General features: G+C 25.5%; 2 protein-coding genes across 2 annotated transcripts; both read left to right on the forward strand.

Moving 5' to 3' along the window:
- The first annotated feature begins 7,079 nt into the window (after window positions 1-7,079).
- Window positions 7,080-14,597, forward strand: LOC145829346 (protein disulfide-isomerase 2-like). The gene is made up of 12 exons (XM_082937110.1): window positions 7,080-7,243; window positions 7,643-7,837; window positions 8,588-8,718; window positions 8,976-9,131; window positions 11,538-11,651; window positions 11,844-11,972; window positions 12,233-12,445; window positions 12,954-13,077; window positions 13,151-13,329; window positions 13,391-13,471; window positions 13,624-13,780; window positions 14,021-14,597. Exons 1-12 carry the CDS (start codon window positions 7,081-7,083, stop codon window positions 14,152-14,154), a joined length of 1,776 nt encoding a protein of 591 aa, XP_082793236.1. The 5' UTR covers window position 7,080; the 3' UTR covers window positions 14,155-14,597.
- Window positions 14,598-18,138: 3,541 nt separating this feature from the next.
- Window positions 18,139-21,122, forward strand: LOC145828640 (uncharacterized). The gene is made up of 5 exons (XM_082936395.1): window positions 18,139-18,393; window positions 19,667-19,811; window positions 20,234-20,343; window positions 20,737-20,871; window positions 21,105-21,122. The coding sequence occupies exons 1-5, from the start codon at window positions 18,139-18,141 to the stop codon at window positions 21,120-21,122; spliced, it is 663 nt and encodes a 220-aa protein (XP_082792521.1).
- The last annotated feature ends 3,705 nt before the right edge of the window (window positions 21,123-24,827 follow it).

The following is a 24,827-nucleotide window of genomic DNA, read 5'->3' on the forward strand; positions in this document are numbered from 1 at the left end:
ACATCATTATATAAAAAATGTTTTATTTAAAGAATGACACTGTAATGATATTAACATTTAATTTTCTTATTTTAAAGCGTGTGAATAAATACGGAATTTTCTGTAACAATAATATTAATGATATGCTTTCTCAAAACAATTATACCAATTCCCAAAACAACTCAAGGGAGTTAATTTCATTCCGACGCGTATATATCGGCGTTTTGTCTTTCAAATACGCGTTAAAGTTAGTTGCAAAGTTATTACGCGGTACGATCAAGTAACGTTTTACTTCAATTAGTGAGAATCAAGAAAACGTCTACATAGCGGAGTTGATGTTAGTATTTATGTAACTTTACGATTGTTGATACTTTTTATAGATTTTATTTGTGTCGTGATTTAATAGTTTCTTTCTTCAGAACTAAGAATTATTATTGAAAATAAAGTAAATTGCATTTATTCAAAGTGTGTTTTATTCATAACTTAGGAAATAGTTTTGTAACTTATACTGTTAGTAAATTATTTACTTCTCGTAAGTATAGCAGTTAGTAAGTTACTGGAGACCACGTAGTTAAGACATAAAAATAAAAAACTAATATTAAAATAACCCATTTGGTTAAAGTGGAGACCACGCAGTGTCTTTTAAGAACCTTGAATCTTCTGGTTACAAATCTTTAAGCAGTCAACAGAATAAATGCACACAAACAACAATGACGATATCAATCTTAATAATTCTCATCAAGCAGAGATGATGAATGATAATGCTGAATTTTATCCGTCAAACAGCATTCAACAACAATTTAGAAAATCAAGCGAAGTTAAGCAGCTAACAAATGAAGAAGAGTTAAGAGTTTTGCAAATGCAAATAAAAAAGTTAAATAATAGATTAAAGCAGTCTAGATCACCACATTACGAACGTGCGATGCTAGAAAAACGCGAACTTTTTTACGATGATTACGAAAAAAGTAATCAAAATAATTTAAACATTTTTAGCGACACATTTAAGGCGCAAAGACTAAATAAAAAGTTTAAAAGGTTAGACTTTGTAAGAAACCCTCGTGATATTATTAGTTTTTTTGAGGAGGAAATGTTAAATGAAAATATTTCTAGTAATACAGAAAAGTATAAATTTTTAACTGGGTTTTGGCCGAGAGAAGAGTTGTCAGACTATTATAAAATGACAGAACGATGTGAAAGAAATTACAGTTCTTTAAGAAACTTTTTTATTAATAGGGACAATCAGTTAGCTGAAATTTTAGATAAAATTCCAATTTGGAATGAGTGTACAAACTTTAATAAAATATTTGCTACAGCCGTAAGTTGGGCCAAATGTCGAGAACAGGACAGAATTAAGTTTTTTCTTGCATACTTAATGCCCTTTTCGATCAAAGATAAGATTAGGGAACATTTTGATTAAAGCTTAGAACTTTTTAAAAGAAAAGGACAAGCCATATGGAATGCTTATAAAGAAAACGCATTAGTACCTAAGCAAGTTAATTACAATAGACTACAGCAGTATGAGCAAAGTCAGCATAGGTCTAAAATAAATTACCATAAGCGAGTTCGTCCTAATTATCAACAAAATTTCCATTTTAGAGATAATGGTATTAATCATAATTACAATTATCGTCAACATAACCAAGATAGAGATAGTTTTAAACCAAGAAAATCATACAATGGGAATAGTAGTAATAATGTTAACATAGCACAGTGTTTGTCATGTCATCAACACTTACCTACAAAAACATCTAATACAAGCAAAGAGTTTCAAACAACCAAAGAAAAAGCTCAGGTAACCAAAATCACTATAGCAGTTGGAGTAACTGGTCAAGTAGTATGGTTTAATGTTCGCAAAGGTTACGGTTTTATTCAACGTGATGATCGGAACAGCGATATTTTTGTTCATTATACAGCTATCATCAAAAACAACCCTAACAAATTATTAAGGTCTCTTGCACAAGGAGAAAAAGTCCAGTTTGATATTGTTGTAGGTAAAAATAACATGTCAGAAGCCGCAAACGTGACAGGTCCTAATGGTAAAACAGTTCAAGGGTCTAAGTATGCTGTAGATAAAAATTCAAACTACAATCAAAAACTTCAACAAAATATATTTAACGCAAACCATCATTCTCGTAACCTCCAACAGCAGAAAATAAAAGCTAGTAGAGCTTATAAGCAAGCTTTTGCTTTTAAAGCAAAACAAGGTAAACTTATCAAAGAAAAACATCAGAAACAACAGCAGAAAAATATCAGTTACAATAATAAGTATGATAGCAAGCCAAAATATCAAGTGCCAACAGTGCAGCTTAAAAGTTATAAACAAGACTCAGGCTATTACAATTCTTCAAAAACAAAATCACAAACTAGCGTATCAAGCAACATATTAGCTAAAGAGAAAAACAATTTGGCAGTACTTAATTCCTTTGACAAAAAAGAAATTATAACACAGAATAAAAAAGAGTCAGAATTACTAATAGCAGGTCTAAAACTTTTAACATTTATCATAAAGCCTTTGAAGATAAAATATAAGTATTTTCACAAAACTAACGAAACGGATTTTAATAAAGGTAAAAAATTGTAATTTTTTATTTTAACATGAACATCTATTTTAATATTTTTTAAACTCAGGTAATTTTTTTAAGAAGTTAAAATGAAAGAAACTATTAAGTTTATTTATTTTGTATTCTTTTCTGATACAATTTCTGAATTGTAAAGTTTATTGCTTCTTTACTTTTAATGATGTGTTATGAAGTTTTTTATATTATAAATTACAGTTTAGCGATTGAATTATTAATTAAAAGCTATCAAATAGAAATTATAAAATAGAAAAGTTTCATATGCCTATTTTTTGCATTAAAATTTTAGTAACTACTTTTTTTCTCTAACATTAAAACAAAATTAAATTACCAGACTTTTTGCTCGTAAAATAATCAAGTTCAAGTTTAAAGCTTTAAAATTCAACTCGTGATAAACTTTTCCTATAAATTTTGAATTTAAAAGTACTTTCAACTCCCATTTAGTTTTGACTGTTAACGATCGAAAAAAAGCACTCGCTAAATTTTACTCTTTATAAACTTCTACAATGAATAAGTTTTGTGTCACTTTATAAAGAAATACTTTATACTTGAATCCTATAAAAGTTTGTGCATGAAAATAGTACTTATTGTTTTGTAAAATACTTTAAAGAAAATGTTTTCTGTTTTGTTTATTAAAGTTTGTGAGCTAAATATTAAGAACATATGTTTTTCTAAGTTAAAAACAAAATTAAAATGTTTCATATGTTTTAAAATATTAATTTTCTATTTAATGCACCTTTAAATGCTTAAAATGTTTTGTTTTGTATAAAATAATAGGTTTAAACGTAAATACTGACAGTTTCGTTATTGTCTTGTGGCATAATAACATAGTAGTTTTTACTAAACTTTCTTGAAAGAATATCTCAACTTTTTTTTTTGAACCGCGTATTTTTGAAATGAATACTACATTGATGGACAATGAAAAGATGAATTTTTTCTATGTCAACAAGTGACTTCGATGAATTTTTGAATTTGAAGTTTAGAGAAGAACAAGCGAATTAAAACAGTTCGTTCCTGCTAAAAAAACCACCGTAGAAGAAAAAACCGGAAGAGGAATGCCGGAATAGAAAAAGCCCGAGGACAACAAGCCCAAGAACCCCGAGGAAAAGAAGCCAACTAAATGACTATCATTTTTACTTTGTCCTTATGTGGTGTTTTATCTTAGTTTTTGTAAATTATGTAGTTTTTGAGATAATAAGTAATAGTTTCTTTTTCTTACTTTTTTTAACCCAAACTTTTAATATCGATAAAAATGTTTAAAGTTAAGTAGGATTTTAAGGATTTAGATTATTTAAAATTAGGCTTTAAACATTAATTTAAAAGATAAAAACGAAATAGTGTAATGATATTAACATTTAATTTTCTTATTTTAAAGCGTGTGAATAAATACGGAATTTTCTGTAACAATAATATTAATGATATGCTTTCTCAAAACAATTATACCAATTCCCAAAACAACTCAAGGGAGTTAATTTCATTCCGACGCGTATATATCGGCGTTTTGTCTTTCAAATACGCGTTAAAGTTAGTTGCAAAGTTATTACGCGGTACGATCAAGTAACGTTTTACTTCAATTATTGAGAATCAAGAAAACGTCTACATAGCGGAGTTGATGTTAGTATTTATGTAACTTTACGATTGTTGATACTTTTTATAGATTTTATTTGTGTCGTGATTTAATAGTTTCTTTCTTCAGAACTAAGAATTATTATTGAAAATAAAGTAAATTGCATTTATTCAAAGTGTGTTTTATTCATTACTTAGGAAATAGTTTTGTAACTTATACTGTTAGTATATTATTTACTTCTCGTAAGTATAGCAGTTAGTAAGTTACTGGAGACCACGTTGTTAAGACATAAAACTAAAAAACCAATATTAAAATAACCCATTTGGTTAAAACACCATAAACTCGATAAAAGATTAATAACAAAAAATCACAACAAAAAGAAATTGTAAAAAAATAAACTCATTTAGCAGGTTTCTTGGCCGATTATACATTTATAATTTTTTTATTAACTATTTAGTTAACTTTTGAGCTTTAAGTTTACGTTTGTAGAACTTTGATACTGTAATATTAGTTTTTATTTTACTTTTTACAGATATTATTTTTTACACTCTATATTAAAATTTAAATATTGAATTTTAGTTTTACTAAAGGTTGCTAACTTATTTTTATCAAAGTTAAAGTTTCTGAAACAAAATACTAGTATTTAGTTGGTAAGCTAGCTAAAAGTAAACAAGCAACTTTCGAGGAAATAGTACAAAATTTGTAAAACAGAGGCACTTAATCTGTAAAAGTAAATATATAAGCACATTGTATTGTTACATTTAAAAACCTGTTTAGCTGTAGCACTTTTTAATTTCAAAAACTTAAAGTTTAAGTACAAATACAGACAGCTTAAGATTTATAATTCTACTTAGAGTGTAAACTAATTAAACTAACGAGATAAATAGTGTTTTTATCTTTATTAACTTATATTACTACAAAAAACTTGAGTTTAACTTAAACGAGTCTACACGTACAATACTATCAGTGTTGTCCAATATAAAAAAAATGTTTAAAATTAAAGTATTTTTTTCTGTTGATATCTAAAATATCTATTAAAGTATTTAGAATACTTAAAAAGTTTGTTCATAGGTAACCTACAAACACATTTATAAAGTTAAGGTCTAAAAACTAAGATTAATACAACAAAATTATAATCAACCTATTACAAAAATATTAGTTTATTTGTTATTAATAACAAAAAAAAAACTTTAAATTTAAATTTGTACTATTTATTTTTTCTAACGTTTGTTATGGAAAAAGTATTTCACTCAAAAGAGCTTGTCAGTTATTAAGAATATTAAGACTCTGAAAAAAAATATTGAAAGTAATGAAAATTATTAAACTTAACATATAAATTAAAATATTGATGTGAAAACAAAAAAAAGTACAAACACAAAACAAATTATAATTTAAAAATATTTCTTCTTTTGAAAGTAGAGATTTTTTATTGTTTGTTTAAACAATTAAACGTACAATATTTCAAAATTACGATAAAAAAAGCACTTTACTGCTGCTTAAAGGTTACATATCAAACACTTTTATTTTTTCAAATCATTTATACATTTTTCAACTTCTATAATTTTAGATAAACTTTAAAGGATAATATATTTATATAGTGAGTGGTATTTAGAATTTAAGTATTTTTATACTAAGTAAAAAATAAGTTTTACAAAGTTTACTTCGTGTTGAAAATAACGAATAATGTTTTATAAAACTAGCTAAAAAGTTTATCATTTTTATCTCTAGAAACTAACTTTGTTCAGTATTGTTTTTAAAATTATAAGTTATTTTGCTTACTTTTATCATATTGATTTGTTAAAAACAATCTAAAGATAGTTAAAAAGAAACAGTAGCTAAAATTACCAAAACCAGATAATTTTTATTACAATTAATATGTTTTTTAAGTCGGTAAATATGCTAACATAAAATAAACAATCAATTTTTAATAGAAAGTATAAAAATTATGTAGGTTTTATCTTAATTATGGACACGTCAGTTGAACTTTAAATGTAAAGTTATTATAAATCTAGCCGCCGTTTTTAACAACCTATATTAAAACAACATTTACTTGCAGATGGTTTGTCTTATAAAAACAGTTACCAATTGAAACAAAAAACGACAGTAGTTATAAAACTAACTTCTCTGTTTGACACGTAATTCTTATTTAAACTATATAAAAAAAATATCATTTTAGGTTTTATTCAGACATTCAGTTAGAAACACTTACGTTCTCTATTAAACTTTGAATAGATGACTTTTTAAGTTGTTACTGTTTTGTACGTCTTTTAGCTTTTTGTTTAAGTTATACATTAATGTATAGCTACATTCGTTGTTACAACATTAAAAATAAGTTTTTTATTGTTTATATTTTTAATAAACTAGCTCTCATAACCTATACTACTATTTCAACAAGTACTATTTCAACAAACTATAATTATACTGAATTAATAAGTTTTAAAGAGTTTTGTTACAATACACTTTTTCGATTGGTTTAAACTAGGAAATTTTTTACTGAATAGCTTTTTGTTTTTAAAACCAATTAAGTTGGACTTAAAGAAAGTAAAAAAGTTCTAGTTTTATTTAAACAAATATGAAAAATAAGTTTGTTATATTGTTTTATAAAAAAAATGTTTGTTATCTTGTTTAAATTTATAGATATATGAACAAAAAGAATCGATTAAAGAAGTAAATTAAAAAAAAAAAGATCAAAGTTTGTAATATTTTTCCAAGTAACTTTAGTTGTATATTTAAAACTAGTTTAAAACTTAAGTTTAGCAACTAGTACTTTGATAATTTATAATAACTAGTAACAAAAAACATTAAAGTTAAGTTTATTACAATGTAAGGATGTAAAAAAGCCGAGAGCAAAACAGATAAAAAATATACAGTAGTGCATTATTAAATCAAGTTACACAGAAATTAATATCTAAAAGTAAACATTATAAACAAAACTGTTTATTTTCACTCACAGAGATAATGAACAGTTTACTGATTTTTATAATCATAGCAACTACAATAACATGTTGTCAAGGAAAAGTAGACAGAAAATTGTTCAGGAGAGATGGAGACATGCTTATTATGGATGATTGGAACTTTGATAATGCAGTCAGAAAAATAGATTTTATTTTACTTCTTTGCTGTGAGTATTTCTAGGAACAGTTTCATTTTCCAAATTTAAATTTACAAGTATAGTATCTAATTAAATATTACCATATTTTATAGTTCTGTTCACATTAATTAGTATATTTTATTATACCTTTAAACTAGTGCTAATTGCAGCAAATAACTTTGTAGTTTATGTATATTTTATTTGTCTAAAGTTTAATTTGAGCAAGTCTAGACTCTAGACTCTTAACAAAAAACTATAGTTTACATATAAAATACTTTTAAAATATCAGTATGTTATCGTTTGATAGTAGTCAATTAAAGTACTGTGTAATTAAACTATATTATTTCAAATATTATCACATGTGTTATATGAAGATAATGCATTGATAAAAAAATAAAAAAACAATTAACTAAAACAGTTTTTAAACAGATGAAAAGGGAAGACAAGGAAACTTAGCACTAGAAGAGTTCAAAACTGCCAAGAAAGAACTTATTAAAGAATGCGAAGACTTGGATTTCGCTACGTTGGATGTAGGAAAATATCCCAAATTTAGGGAAAAGTATTCTGTAGATCTGTTGCCAAGAGTGCGAATTTTCAAAAATGGGAACTACTTCGATTACCACGGTACCTTAATGAAGTTTTTTTAGTTTCAAGTTTCATAATAGATCATTTTTTAATCTTCACTCAAAAAACTAAACTTTTTTTTTGTAAAAAAAATTGTTAAAACTTTTATGAATATTTATAAAAATCAGTTGTTAATTGTCTATTTGTATTTCGTAAAATTTTATAATTCTTACTTCTTATTAAACCTATAGTTTTAAATTATATTTAGTACAACTGAAAATTAAGACATGGTTAATTGAAAGCTTTTTCATGCTGAAATTTTTGGTTTGTTTGTCTATAACAATTTTTTAAATTTGAGTATGTATTTTATAGTAAAAGTTTTCTTTGATTAATTGCTCTAATGTTTTCAAAATTTATTCAATACGAATTATTACATATGTGTATTAAAAAAGTTTTAAAGATTTCCACATTCCTTAAGCGTTTTAAGGCTCGTAAACGGTTAGCAATATTTTAATTAAATAATACTTTTGTTAGAAGCTGTAAGAAAAGTACAAAATAATCCAAAACAGCTTTATAAATTTACAAGCGTTTTAAATATAAAGAGAATTGAAACACGAAAAATGTTCTTAAAAAAATCAAAAAAGTCAACTGTGGTAGAAATTCAATCCTTGTAAACTAAAGTTTTCGGGAAAAACCATGCTTGTGTTTTATAACTTAATGATGTTAAGCCGTTTTAAGCTTAACTTAAATAAAAGGTCAGAATATTAAAAAAAAATTCTTAATAATTAAAGTTAGCTGTATATAAAACAGGGGAAATAAATGCAAATCACATAGTTGCTTGGGCCCATCACGCTCTCAACATTCCCATACACATCAAACTTGCAAAAGAACTTGAAGAAATAAAGAAAATGTTCACCGTTATTCTAGGAGTTTTCCCAAATGTTAGTGGCTTATATTTTTAAGTTATGAACTTTATTGTATACGTTATAGATTTTATTTGGAAATTTTCAGTTTACCTATAAAGTTAAACTTAAAGTTTTTGTTATAATATAAAACTTGTTTTGCAAGTTAATGTATATGTAATCCCCTCTTATAAGTGTATCATAACTAATATATTTTTTTCTAACTTAGTATTCAAATTAAATAAAGTATAAAAAAAATGATTGTTGTACACATGAAAGTAAACTGTATGTACTAGGACAAACCGGAAGAGGAATTGCACACTTTTATAGACGCAAGCGAAGGATACATATACGATCCCAAACTGGCTCTTCCTAGGTTTGCAGTCATCACAGACGCAAAAGTGGCAAAGGAGCTTGGTTTCACGAAAAACCAAGTAGTTGTTTATAAACTGGTTCGTAAAGTTGTAGTTCATTGTCATAGCTTAGAGATAATGCGAAATAATATATAAAACAAAGTATTTTACTTATAGTTAAAAATATTTATTATTATTAACGCCGAAGTACGCACTATGCCAAAGGGAACGGGTCAGAAAAGCACGGGTGACACTTTCTCACAGAGTGACACTTAGCACAGAGTGATACTTTAGCACGGGGTGACACTTTAGCACGGAGTGACATTTTAGCACATAATTAATGTTGCAATTATTTTTCTATGCTTAGATAACATTAGGAACTGTTATATTTAAATGTACAGTAGACTACCGCTTAAGTACGCACTTATCCAGAAAGAAAAAAATATTCCAGGTAGAATGGCCAACCTGCTGAGTTAGCCTGAGACTTTCACAATTTTTAAACTAGGGTGAGTAATCCTGAGTAGTCTAAGTGGTCTGAGATTGTGACAGTCCTGTTATTAAATGTTAATAAACTAAATACTTATGTAGTGGTTGCAGAAAAGTGAAATAAAATAATGATATTTGAGCTGTAATGCTATAAAATAAATAAATCTAGATGACAAAATTAAAAAAACCTACAAATACAACATAATTAGTCATAATTTAATTTAAATGTACACACATTGATGTTTTGAAAATGTTTGGTAAACACAATGTAGTTTGGTACTTTCCCTCTAACAAAACAAAATACGAAAAATATGGCCTAATATTCTTTTTTATATCATTGACTGACATTGACTTTCTATATTAAATGCATGTAATGTATTAATTATGTAGAAACTTTTTATAGAAAAAAATAGACATATTAAAATCTATTAAAAAAAATTGCAGAATGGAATTATGTATTAAATGTTATTTAAAATAAAAAGACTTGTTTATTTGGCTTAACTATTTGGTGACTAGTTGTAAGAAAGAAAACAAACAATTAAATTTCATATTATACTATGTAGTCAAAAAGTACGCACTACCCGTGCTAATTACGCACTTTTTGATCGGGTTCAATTTGCGTATTTAAGCGGTAGTCTACTGTATAAAAACGAACTATGTAATATGTAAGCTAAAAGTTAACAAGCTTTAAATGAGTTACAAGTTTAAGCTTTAGTTAAAACTAAAACAAATGTAAATTTAAAAACTTTATTAACTTCTTTTACTATTTAGTTTTATATGAAAATATTTTAATACTTTTATTTGTTTTTCGAAATAAAATTATTTTAATAAAGCTAGCAATAAGTAAAAGCTCTAAGGTTTTTAACAAAATCATAAAGCATAAATTAATTATAATAAGGCTAAACTTTAATCATAACTTTTAAATAAAAGGTGAAACAGTTAAAAATGAAAAACTTAATTATTTCATTTTAAGCTCATAGTAAAAACTTTGTTAATAAATTTTTTGTGACGATATTTAAAAAATTTTAGAACTAATTTTCACATTTGTTTGTTTGTTAAGTTAACTATTTTAAAATAATTAAACACTAATTCAATGAACATTTTAAAAGATTTAAAATTATTACATGCAAAAATTTCACTCCGTGCCAAAGTGTCAGTTGGTGCTAAAGTGTCACTTCGTGCGAAAGTGACGCCGTGCTAAAGTGTCACTTCGTGCTAAAGTGACGCTGTGCTTTTCTGACACCTACCCACGTCAAAAGTATGTGCTCGAGGAAGGTTTAGTCTAAAACTTTATAAATTAAAGCTAAACTAACTAATTTGAAACCTTTTTTATGATCAAAAGTTCCTCTAAAACAAAAGATAAACATTCAAATTAAACAAGTTATAATTTAAAGGAGTTTTAGTATATTATAACTTAAATAAATATCTTAAAATATGTACAAGTTTTAAAGCAACTAGATGTAACGGAACTTTATTCATGAAAGTTATTTTTAAAATCAGTAAGAAGAGTATATTAAAAAAAACTAAAAATTATTCGTTCTGACAATTATGATCAAGGGTTAGTAGATAAAATTGATATTTAATGATAAATATAACTAACACAACCAAAATTAATATTGTTTTTGATAAGTTGTGAGAACTAAAAAGTTTTATAAATTTAATGTTTAACATAAAAACTTTTTTTATGTATACATTAACATTTTTCAAATTTTTGGATACATTAAATTATTTGATAAATTAAGATTAAAAAATTTGTTAAAGACAATCAAAAAAAAACGAACGCTTTACCTAAATGATTTTTAGCCAAAAAATAAGTTTAAAAAGTCATATAGTATTTGAACAAGTAATATTAACAATTATATCATTGAAAACAACAGCTTTATATTAGAACATTGAGCTCGTAACAAACTCAAAACAAAAAACAGTGCTTACTCAAGTTTATAGATGTTATTTGTTTTATAAAAAATACTGTAAAATTTTCATTTAATACCTAGTTTCTAAGTATAACATGTTTAACAGTTTGAATTAGGAGGCAAATCAGAATATAAAGGAGACGGAAAAGATTTGCACAAACTGATGGACTTTTTGATCGCTGAGTCATACCCTTATGTTCTTAATTATGACTTTGATGGGGTTAGATTATTTTGTAGTACTGTTCAGGTAACTACGTTACGTTAGAAAGCATTTAGAATTCTTTTTTTTTACTATAATTAATATTTTAAAGTTCTTAAAAATAAAGCTTTTTTGAATTCTTATATATATAAACGTTTTGTTACACAAAATAACATAAAAAAAAAATTTTATAAATGTTTTTATTTTTTACAGAAACATCTTGAATTAACAAGCACAATCAGCAAGGATTACAAGCACATTTTGTTTATGGATTATAAAGAAAAATACTTTATAGAAACATACCACAATTTCAGAGAAGCTTCTAAAAACCTACATGAAAAGGTACTTAGGTTTGCTTAAAAAAGTATAAATAACGGATAGTATATTACTCTACTAACAAAAGTCGTTAAATTTTAAAATTGTGTATTTTTTTGAAAAATTTGCTTACTTAGGAATTAAATTTCATAAATTTATAATGTCAATCATTTAACATTTATAGTTTCTTACAATATTAACAGAACACATTTAAAAATCATCAATGTATTTTAGTAGATTACAAAAACTATTAGCTTTATATTTTAATAAACACAGTTTTTTTTCAGCACAAAAACGTTGTTTTTATTTACGCTGATTCAAACAACGTTCCGGAGAAAACAATGAAAGGATACTTCCACATTGACGTCAAAAAAGATCTTCCGTGCGTGAGAATTGTTAAAAAGGATAAGTTCAGTTCTAAGTTCATTCAACCAAAAGCTGATTTGTCAACGAGCGCAATTGTAAAATTTACTGAAGATGTTGTCGCTGGAAAACTAGACGTAGTTTTTTGTATTTACGTTTTCTGTAGTACGTTAATTTATCTGTCTTATGGGCTAGAACTTATGTTTTTTTTTTCAAATGCATTGTAAGTAATATTCTGTACGAATATTTTTGTTCACTTGTTTTCAACATCCTAAAAACTGTTATACATAAACGTTTGTAAAATCTTTTTGGATTATATTTGTTGCCAATTTATACTAAAAATGATTGGTTAAAATTGTCTGTTAAAACGACATAAATAGTATTATATAAATGACTAGTTTTTATTTTTATTGTTTAAAAATATTTATTTTAACATTTTAAAGTACGAACTATAATTTTATACTAAATTTAGAAGGTTGGAATGTTAAAATCAAAGAACGTTTCTATGTAGATTTCTTTTTTATAATTGTAGTCTAATAACAGCTTAGAAATATATTTTTTTCGTCTGTAAGTTTTCAAATAAGTAAACTTTAAACTAGTACTCTAACAAAAAAATCAGAATAAGTATATTTTTTGTCTAAACAGAGGTCAATAAAAAGCGAATCGCAGCCCAGCAACTGGAATAGTAAAGCAGTTAAATACATAGTTGGTACGACCTACGAAAGTTTTATAGAACAAAACAAAGAGAAGGCAATCTTTATTAACTACCGTAAGCAATTAGTTTAACATAATGTGTATTACCCTGTTAAAATAATTCAAGTAAGTTAAATTCGTTTTTATAGACGTTCCTGGCGATGAAAAGTCAGACAAGGTAATGGTTGAGTTCGAAAAGGCAGCTGATGAAATGAAAGGAAACGAAACCGTCGTGTTTGCGAAGATGGATGTGAATTTGAACGACGGAGAAGTAGGAGCGGGTCTCGACGTTCCAACTCTCATTCTTCATTTTGCCAGTTCAACAAGAGTTCGTGCGGATTTTTTTTTGAGTTTTAACTGTTTTTTTAACCAGTCTATTTTTTGTTTAGAGGAAAAATTACAACGGGGAACGTTTCACCGCAGAGCAACTTGTCAAGTTCGTTAAAACAGGAGGTCTTTCAACACCTCCAGTTGGTAAAATTAAGTGTAACAAAATATTTTTAGATTATATAACATGTTGTAAAACGTTTTTTATTTCCGAAGCACTTCTTACATATTTTCATGTAAACTATTTCATAAAGTCTTTATATCAACATACTTTTGAAATAACGAAACATAAAAGGATGCGTACGAGAAGATGAAGGCGGAAATGGAAGAGGAGGAGAAGAAAGCGATGTTGAAGATGGAGGAGGAGTGGGTGAGGCACGAGGAAGAGAGGAAAATTCAGTGGGAGAAAGAGGAGGAGGAAAAACTGAAGCACGCAGTCACCGAAGTAGAGGGTAGTGTGTCGTTTTATTTTATTTACAACAAAATTATGTATAACTTACATATATTAAAAATGTATTCTAGTGATAACAAAAGAAGGTTGTTAACTTTAAAATTTTTAACTTTGATACCAATAAGGACGAAGTAAACATATGTTTTGTTATAGGTAAAACTATAATTAGCAAAAAACTTCTTTCTAAAATATTTAAGTCTAACACCAATAACGACAGAAATAGCATTTAATTTTATTACAGGTGAAACAATGGATCAAATTCCAGAACACAAGATATGGGAAAAGGAGCATGAGCACGATCCGTTGGAGCACGATCCTGAAAAACATCTGAACGAAATTTTGGGAGAACACGAGGAACATCATGAAGAATTTTAACAAAATAACAGCTGATCATTAATTTTATTAGACAGCTATATTTTTTATTTATAATTCTTATTTTTGTAGAAGAAAAATTCAGTGTTTTTATTTATTTACTAACATGTTTTGCCTTTTATTTTTATTAGAGTTTGTTTTAAATTAATATCTAATTATTATTTTGTCTTTTTATACTAATATTCTACGAACATAAGTTCCTTTTTTTTGATAAGTATTATCTAGGTATGCTTTACTTCAAAAAAATTTGTAATTTAGAATTGAAAGTAGTAATATCATTTTTTTTAAACTAAAAAAATGTGAAATTTTCGAAGTATCTAAAAACTAAAATACGTTACTTTATCTGTTTCTTTAAGTGTAGAAGAAGAAAATAATATTTAGTTGATATATAGTTATTGACGATTTTACGACTTTTTTTTTGTAAAAAAATTGCAATAAACAAAGAAACTAATTATAGTTGTAAAATAATTCACTTTTTGCCGCAGTTGTGTATCTTTTAAGATTTACTAACAGTGTTAAATTAAAAACAAATAAACTATAACATATTATGTAACAAAAAAAAATATTCAAACTAGTAAAAATAGTAGTTGGAACTGGAGTCTTTGCTTTACACAAAAAAAAAATCAAATAAATACAGCAACTATAATAGCGGCTTTCATTGAAAATTGTATTTTTAAATCATAGAATAAAAAGATTGATTCAAACTTTAAAAAAAAAGTTTTAAAGCTCAACAAACTAGAAAGCTTTATTAAATTATTTTTGAACTTTTTCGTTATTGAAATATATTTTATCTTTAAATAAGGACAAACTTCTTCTAAAAGGTTAATGTATTTTTATTATCTCAGTAAAAAATCTTACTTGATTGGTAAAATTAAAAATATTCGTATTTAGTGACAAATGCTTTTCAGTTTAAAATAAAGCTTAAAATAGTCTAAAAACTGTATAAAACAAAGATTATTTTTTGCTTACGACGTTTAAAAATTAGGTTTTTAGATGTTAAAAATAATTCCATTATTTATAGATTACACAAATAGTATTTATTGCTGAATGTATTGTTTTTAAAATAGAATTTTTACCTTTTTTTGTAAAAAATAGTTATTGGCTTTTTTTTTTGTTACGATAAAAAAGTTATAAAAGAATATAAAACTAATTTTATAAGTTGGTTTAATATTAAATCCTGAAGCTCAATAAAATAAAAATATTGTTTTTACTATACTAATTAGTTAAGAATTATATTTTTTAAACAAAAAAGCAAATTTTTGATAAAAGTAAAACAGAAGCAAAAAGATAAAATATATACATACCAATTTTTTCAACAACAACAAAATCGGATATTTCTTCATAAAAAAATCATGCAGTACGGGTAATACTTATAAACAAGTTTTTAAACTAAAACTTTGTTTAAATTTAGCTATATAGTAATTACATGGCTTGAATTTGTTCAAATAGTTATTGTATTTAAGTAAAAACTAAGTTTTATCTTTAAAAAAGTTTAAACACAAGTTTTTATTAGACCACCAAGCACAGCTTTTTTTTTGAAAGTTGATAGAATATTCTTCATTGTTTTAAATTTATGTTCTACCTGTTGAAAAAAATTCAAAATGAAACGTAATTTCTTAAAGACTATCGTAACAAGCTTGTATTAAAATGTTATTATTTATGTTAGTCGTCTTCAACCTATTTAAAAGCTGAGCACTAAACTTAAACGCTTTTTTTATATAAGGTCCATACTTTTATTTATATTTTTTTTAGTGCTAGAAACACTTTTTAAGCTGAACACATGAAAAACTTATAGATATAATACCTTAAGATATTAACAATAATAATCTTCTGATGGTGTACGTCTTAAAATATTACTAGTTCTTATTTATTAATAGTATAAGCTTAGTTTGAAAAAAATGTATGAGTTATTTAAAAAAAGAGTTGCATTAAGAATTGTTTTAGGTAGATGCTTCAAAAATATTCTTAAACTAAAACCTTCTTTAAATTTAACAACAGTCTTTAAGTTTATTTAGTTTATTGAATGTAACAACAACCGGCTAGTTCTTGTATATATATATAGCTTTTGTACACAAAAAACAACAAATTACTGGTGTTGGTGACAATGTTTTGCCGCGCTGTTTGCGGCATAACATTGTCAGCAAACATTGTAAGTTATTTTTTGCTTTTTGTTAAAAATTATGTATGTACAAGTACTAGCCGGTTGTTGTTACATTCAATACGAAATCATCAAAGAAAAAGAAAGTATACTTAGCAAAAGTTTTTTTTTATTCCAATTTTACAGTTACGACGTAAATTAGTAAACTAGTTTAATTTAGCCTGTTTCAAAAATTCTTAAGCATACAACAAGTGTTAAGTTTTTTGTGTTCTGTCCGGTTTGTTTTTATTTTATGGTTAAATTTTTTATTTTTTTGAAATAAATGTTTTGCTGTGAGGGCAGGTTTGTTATCTTTCCATGATATCTTTTTAGTGATAAATCTTTGTTAATCTGTATTTAAAGTTTTTGTTTATTTAGTTTTCTTGATTTTAAAAAATAAATGCATGGTGTGGTTTCAACTTTAATGAAAAAGTCATTAAATTACTTGGTGTGTTAAGTTATTTTATTAAACTTTAAGTGTAAAGCATAAAGTACAAGCATAAACATGTGAGAGCACCATATTTTATTTTTTTCTAAATTAAACTTTATATGAACTAAACTAATCACTTATATTACTTGTTCTTGATAAGTTTTTTTTTAGGTTTAGTTATACATAATAGATTGTAACTACTAAAACATTTAAGTAGACAGTTACATCATTTAAAAAAGTATTTTACTAAGAGTCACTAAAAAAATACTTTGCGCTTTAAGCTGTAAACATACTTTAAGTATAAATATACAGCTTTAGTTGTTGAAACGAAGTTTTAGTAGTCTTAGAACTATATAAGATAAAGCTCAGTTTTTGTTGATAATTGAATTTTTTATTTCCTACTTCTTGAATTTAATTTTACTTAAAACTTTGTTTTTCTAACTTATAGAACTCAGAATACTCTCTTAAAAAAAATCTGTAATCCTACTTTTATTACGCAGTCTACTTTTGGGTTGTTGCATCATCTGTTTACTTAAACAATTTTATTACAGTTAACAGTGATGACTAACCACTGGTCAGTTGCCAGTTAATAATAAACTAGAAGACTTTTTATTAGTTGTAGTTTTTATCTCGTTATGACTTATTTAGTAAATTTTTGATTTTATATGTTTAAATTTTTTTTTAAATAGTAATTATTATTAGTACAACAAGAAAATAAAACTAAACCAATTTGCGACTTATTCAGTAATACAAAAAATTTATGCTTTCAAAAAATACTTAGTTATTTAAAACTGAAAAAAGTTTTTTATGTATTTAAAAAGTTTCTAAATACCTAAGGAATATTATTCTTGCTGAAAGTTTAAACTTTTTCTGTCTGCCGGTTTTTGAAATAAGTACAGATGTTAACGAACATTAGTCAGTTGTTTTATTATTTATTTTTTTATGCTAGTTTTTTGTATTTTAAGAAAAGTGTTAAACTCATTATCCTAACAAAAATACTTAACTCTTAATAAGCTTTGTTTTCATTATGCTAAACTCTAATGTGCACAGACTGATGAAATATGCACACTTTTCTAATGTTTAAAAATTGATTTAAACTAAATCAGTTTTTACGTTGTTTTAGAAGAAAAAAACATTTTTATTAAAAAATGTTGTCATAATTTTTTTTTTTTTTGTAGTTCGTATATACTTGTTGGTTGTCGAAAGTGTATATTACGAACTATACAACAATTTTTTCATCAAACTTTGCTCACTTGTAAAAGACAGCGTTCAATTTCATTACCTAAAATAAAAACTAAGTATAAAATTTTTCAACTCCTAAACTAAAAGTATTTGACGAAGAGCTAAAATATAACTTCATAAATCTACCGTTTCAAATCTGTTTTCAAATAAACTAAGAAAAAAGTTTCAAACATCTGAAATGAAAGTAATATACGCGGGATTCCCCAAATGTGGAACAACAACGATTTCCGAAGTTCTGAAAACTCTGGGATACACGTGCCAGGACATCACGGAGAGCTACACTGAAAATTATGAGGGATGGATGGATGTGATGCAAGGAAGATGTTGCGGAGTTGAAGAATTCAGAAAGATGTTCAAAGACGTAGAAGCTGTTACAGACACTCCGGCTTGTTTCTACTGGAAAGAAATACTAGAGGCTTTTCCCGACGCTAAGGTTATTTGTTTACTTTAAATCTTTAGAGCAGTTAAAGTAATTTTCTTTTCTTTTAAACTTTTGTAACAATTTAAGTTTTGTAACTCTAGAATTAATCAAAAAGTTGTGTTTAAAGTCATTGATTTTTTTTATGCTTTTAAGAAAAAATTCTACGACGAAAATTTATAATATATTTAAAATAAGTTTTCATCATGTATTATTTTTGTTTTAAAGCTCTAATAAAACCAAGTTTTAATATTATTAAATTCTTAGTTTTAACGACAAAAAATATGCTATTGTATTTAAAACAACTTGCAATTCAAAACAATTTATCAAACTATTTAATACCTAAAGCAGGAGCCGGCAAACTTTGGCCTACGAGAAAAAAAAAATCTGCAGCCTGCTACTTTTTTGCTAAAAATATTCATTTTTGAAACAATTGAAAAAAAGTAATTTTTGAAAAAAATTACAACTAAGTTCTTAATTTATTGTTTACTAATGCTTTTGTAATGCTTATTTTGTCAAATTTTTGTTTTAAATAGTGTTTTAATAAGTGAATAAAATATACTTGTATTTATATTCAATACTACATTTACATTATAATAACTGCGGCACGCAAGAAACTTTAAAAAATTAGCTTGCTACTTATAAAAGGCTGTCGAGCCCTGACCTAAAGCTTTTCCACTGTACATTAGCCGTTTTCAATTTTTTTTTTTCATTATTTAAACTGTTGTTAAGAAGAGTTATAAGATTTAAGTTTAATCGTATGTGACGTATTTTTATATGTTTACAATAAACAGGCTATTCAAACAAAAGATAAATTGAAGATAGGTACTAAATTGTCAGAAATTTTTCCCATTGCTGCTACGTGTGTGTTTACCAAATGCCTAAAGCTTAAACATACATGTAAAAGCAATCAATTGAATAGACATATTGATTTTTTTTTTTTTAACTTTGTTTAAAAACCTTGTTTGTTATAACATTTTATAAATTCGTCATATATGATTAGAAATAATTCTTAATAACTGTTTTAATTTCAAATTAATTTTGATAAGTGTTTGAGTTTAGCCGAAAAGCTTTAGGTACTTGATAATTTCACACAAAACTAAAAATGTAGTAAAATTTAGTTGCAAACGGTTTTTGAATTTATTTCTTAGTTTCAATTTTTTCACTAAACCTACAAGAGATTTTGAAACATACAGAATAATATAACTTTTTTTACAAGCATGTTAGTTTTAAGATTACTGAAAAAAGTATTTACTCTACTTATTAAAATTATTTTTTTATACCACAGGTACTTATGGGAATGCGTGAAAGTGAAGATGCTTGGTACAAAAGTTTCAAGAGGCAAGTCGATTCAAATCAGAGATACGACTTTTCATTCTTTACTATCTTCTCACCCGAATTCCGCAAAGTTGGAGGTTTTATGAATGCAGCGCGTAAGTGATACTTGTTTTTTTATTTAACTACTTGGTACGTATATTTATAAAGTTCTATTAAACTACCTTTCAAATTCTTACATTATTTTTAAGACATAGTTTCTTATCAATCTCTGAAAATTAATGTTTATTTACTATATAAGTTTCAGAACTAATTTAAAACTTCGTTAGAGTTTTAATATTTTTGTACATAATAGTCCACTTACTCTGTAATGCTTATCTGCTTTAGACCAAATTACTATAACTGTAATTTTTTTATTATTATTAAAAGGTAAAAAGCAAACATAAAGCAGTATTTAGTGATGTTTGCATAGTACTTATTGGCAGCTATGGTCTGGTATCAAAAAATTGAGTTAATTATACGTAAAACACAAATCATACTTTAAATTTTCATTTATTTTATTGTAAAAAATTCTAAACAGATAAAGTCATGTTCGGTTTATCTTACGAAGGGGGCATATTATGTAAGTCGAACACAAGTGAAACTCATCTTAAAAGCTCGTACAGAAGACATAATGCAGATGTTATGATGGTAAACATATAGCTATTTGTTTTTGCTAGATGTTATAGAGTTAATGGAAAAACTAGTTGAATACGTTCGAGTAATTTAAAAGTGCTAAAACCATTGAATTTTTTTATAATGTTTAAGTTTGAAAAAATATATGTTATAATAACTAAATTATTAAAAACTTTACAACAGTAATCAAAAAAAAGACACTACTGTATCATGAGTTTGTAACAATTTATGACTAATTTCATCTATAAAAATATTTTCTTAAGTTAACACTTGTTAAAACAGTGTGAAAAAAACTGGCTTAAATTACATTTGTTGTTATTATAGTTTATAAAGTCTTCTATTCCTTTAACTTTACGGTAAAATAACAACTTATATCTGACACTTGCCATAACTAAGTGCAAATTACAGAACTGCCCAAAGGACAAGCTTTTAGTTGTAAACTTAGAAGATGGTTGGAAACCAATTTGTGAGTTTTTAGGAAAGCCAGTTCCAGATATGGAGTTTCCATACAAAAACAAAAAAGCTTCTCAAAATCAAGACCTTGTTGACACTCATCCAACTTTTCATAAAATTAAAAAGCAATCATATGCTAGCTTAGCTCTACTAGTCGCTTTGATTTCTTTTCTTATCTATCATTTTCTATTTTAAAACGTTGAAATCTAAACGTTTCTACAATTATAAACACTGTTAAATCTTTTTATTAACATTCAATTTTTTCACAAAAAAGTATTGTACATACCATTATATATTATAAAAGTAATTTTGTTACACTGCAGTATATGTACTGCGTATGAATTCTTAAAAACCACAACCAAGTTGTTGAATATATTTGTATAATTTTTATTAGGGTTTTGTTTAAAAGTAAAAGTTTTTACTATATTTTTATCATAGCAACTTACGTTTATTAAACACTTTAATTAACCTTGTATATAAAAACTTTTATCATGTTTTATAAAAATATTTTTTTTTACTTCAACAACGTATTTTTCATAATACCTGTTTTTGAATGTTTTATAACTTTGTCTATTTTATTGATCTTAAAACGTTTACATTAAATAAATTAAAACAATATTTGATATATATTTAGATAAACTTATATATCTGCTAAATTGATAAACTAAATCAGTATAAATATTTTTAATGTAAACAACTTTAATACACAATACATAACAGTTTTTTATCACTAAAGTCCATCTTACCAGCCTCATCAAAATAAGGCTTTAATAGTCTCTTTTTGAATAGTCTCAATTCTTTTCGTAACCTTTTATTTGTACAAATTTAATGTTTTTTTATTTACCATCTGTTATTTAAAATTAGAAACATATTTACAAGTAATTATAAATTGAAAAGATTTAAATATTATCATAAATTGTTTTAACATTTTTGATTTAATTAAACTTGAGGCTACATGTATTTTAATAAGAAAACCTAAATTGTGTAAACATAAAGACTTTGATTATACTTTTTGTTTTCATAGATTGTTTTATAAGTTGTCACGTATGTTTTATTCATTCTTTATTTGCATTGTAATTAGAAGTACTTACATACTGTTAATTACCCTTTGCTCTCTTATTATTACTTTTACATTGATTACAAATTAACTATATAACCTAGATTTTGAATTTTATTTTTGTTGCTTCGTAAACAACTGATGAGTTGAGCATGAAATATATATTATTATGAAATTTAAGTCTTAAGTATTTTTTGAAATAAATTATTGAAGTGTCAAATAAATGTTTAACTTTTAATATAAGCTTCTATGAAACATAGTCCAATGTTAACCATTTTCTTTAAAGACCAGGGTTCCGCAGCCTTTACAAGTCGTGGACCAATTTTTCTTGAAAAAAATGTTTGCAGGCTTCACTTTATAAAAAAAGTCTTCTGCAGGCCGCAGTTGTTTCAAAACATTTGTAGTAATCACCATTAAAAATAAATATACTACTTTAAATTAAAAACTTATTAAAATAAGCAATAGTTAAGCACTAGTAGTGAATAATTATTAAATTGAGAGCTTTTATCCTAAATCTCAAAAAGTATATTTTGAGCTGAATTGTACTTTACGGACCGCAGATTTAGACTTTAAGGACCGCAGTTTGCTGACCCTTGCTTTAGACTTTTAACGCAAATTTAATTCCATTAACTCTGATATAAAACTTAATGCTATAATATTTATTGTCTAACGCTAAAACTTAAGTTTTATACATTTTTATCCTTAAAATTTTCTGCATTCAAGTATCTAAAACCATTTTTGTTATGGACTCTACTCTAATATTTAAATGTTGACACTATAAAGAATTACGTTTTAAAACAGTTTTAAAAGTTTTATCTTCTGTTATAATAAGATTTTTACTTCTTATCAATATTTTTAAGCTCAATAATTGTTTCTATACACAAACCGTATGCACATTCTAAGAAACCTTTTATTTTAAATGCATGGTTTTCCATAAACCTTTTTTTATATTACATTTTATTTCAATACCATTTATTCGTTAATAAGCAGGTTTAAAACAATTTTAAACACCTTTCATAAAAATTCATAAAATGATGTTTGCATAGCAACAGTTTTAAACATGTCTTTACGAGTTCTGAAAAGAAATATTTAATAAACTTGTTTGCAAGTTATCAAATATATATTTTTTTTTTACTTTTTTAACCGAAAGCATTTATTTCTAAACTTGTTTTACGCTGACAAAGTAATTCAATATTTTATTCTGTCTTTTTAATTTTTATATAGGTACAAAAAAAATTTAACTTGTTTTATATTGTTTAATTATTTTCAAAATATCATAAGTAAAATTTTCTACAGCTAACTAAAATTAATAAAGTATTTTTGATAAGCATGAAAATAAATTTAAATTTTTGACGCAACATATATATTTTTTATTAATTTATATTCTTTCACGTAAATCTTATTTGTGTAAAGCTATTCTAAAGAAAACATTTAAAAAAGCATTAGTTTCTGGTAAATAAACTTTCTGACCTTGAATTATGTTTTCTTATAATAATACTATAGTTTTAAAGCTACCTAATGCAGTTTACATAAAGACTGATGATTCCTTTCAATTAAATTTGGTAATTTGTTGACATTAAAATATTCAATTTTCAGAATCCTATATTTCTTGCAACCCTGGTTTACCTCACGATTAATAAAAAAAAGTATTTAAACAACTTTCAAACTATCATAAGTCATAACTATAACGCTTTAATCATTAACTAGTAGAGCACTTCATTTAAATTTTTTAAAATCATTCGTTCGATTTTTTTCTACAGCAAAATAATTTTGTTCAAATCCTTAAAAGTTTCAATTTAAATTTGGATGCTAAAAAGTCTAAATACTTGTTTTATTTAAATAATTTTTAGCAAAACATTTAACATGCTATGAAATATATACATAAAAGTCATTTCAAAATTAAAAACTAGCTACACAGGAAATTTTCTAAAATTTTAAGTAAAGACTAAAGACTTAAACTATGAGTAGATCGGATAGAGCGTGTTTAATGTACGACCTTTTTTAACATAGAAAAAGTAAGTGAGTAACAAAAAAAAAAATTTGCTAGATCTTTGAAAGGCTTATCTGTTTTTATCTCAGCTAAATAGAAAACAAGATATTTATTATATTTCAAAAACCTAATTAGTTTGTAATTTTAAATTGGTACAAAAGTTTTCTTTATTTCGTTTTGTTTTAAAGTATTCGAGTCGAGTCTACTTCAGTAGCCTTGTCCTAGACAAGACGTTAAAAGGTATCCGTGGTGTACGATTCAATAACCGAAAGGTTTTTTCTAACACCGGGTCCTTGGACCAAACTTTTTGAGTGCTTTTTTTGTCGTTCAATAAACTTTTGTTGTTGCTGTATCAGTACAACTTAGTTTAATAAAAAAATAGTTATAAAAACTAAGTATTGTAGTTTAACCTTTTATGACATATTTATAATTGTAATTAGATTTAGAGCAAAACTTTATAACTATTTTTTTAATTAAAAATGAAAAGCGATGACATACAGCGGAAAAAAAGTACGAATGCACGTTTTCTTTATTTCAAGTTTCAACCTTAGTTTAAATATGCTGGCCAAATAAAGCAGAAGTAAAAGTATAATGATTTAGAAGAAACCTTCAAATAAATTTTGTAAAATAAAAATTTTATTATTTAACCATAAATTTGATGTTCTAACTAACTTTATTTTTTCCAGTTATACAGAACAACTTTATTTTTAAGTTTAATAATTTTATTGTCCTGGACAAGATGTTAAAATGTGTCCGTGCCCCGTGGTGTATGACGCGATAACCGAAAGGTCCTTCGTGCACCAGGTCCTAGAACAAAATATTTTGAGCGTCTTTAATTGGCGCTTAATATACTAAAGTTTAGTATATTAAGTGCCAATTAAAGTTTAGTATATAAAGTAAAGTATATTATCTTTTCATAGTTTAGTAACTAAACTATGAAAAAAAAAAAAATTTAAAAAGTGATTCTTGATTATTTTTAGAACCTTACATATTTAACAC

Source organism: Thalia democratica, chromosome 2, assembly GCF_965202585.1.
Source record: "Thalia democratica chromosome 2, ktThaDemo2.hap1.1, whole genome shotgun sequence".
Lineage (NCBI taxonomy): Eukaryota > Metazoa > Chordata > Thaliacea > Salpida > Salpidae > Thalia > Thalia democratica.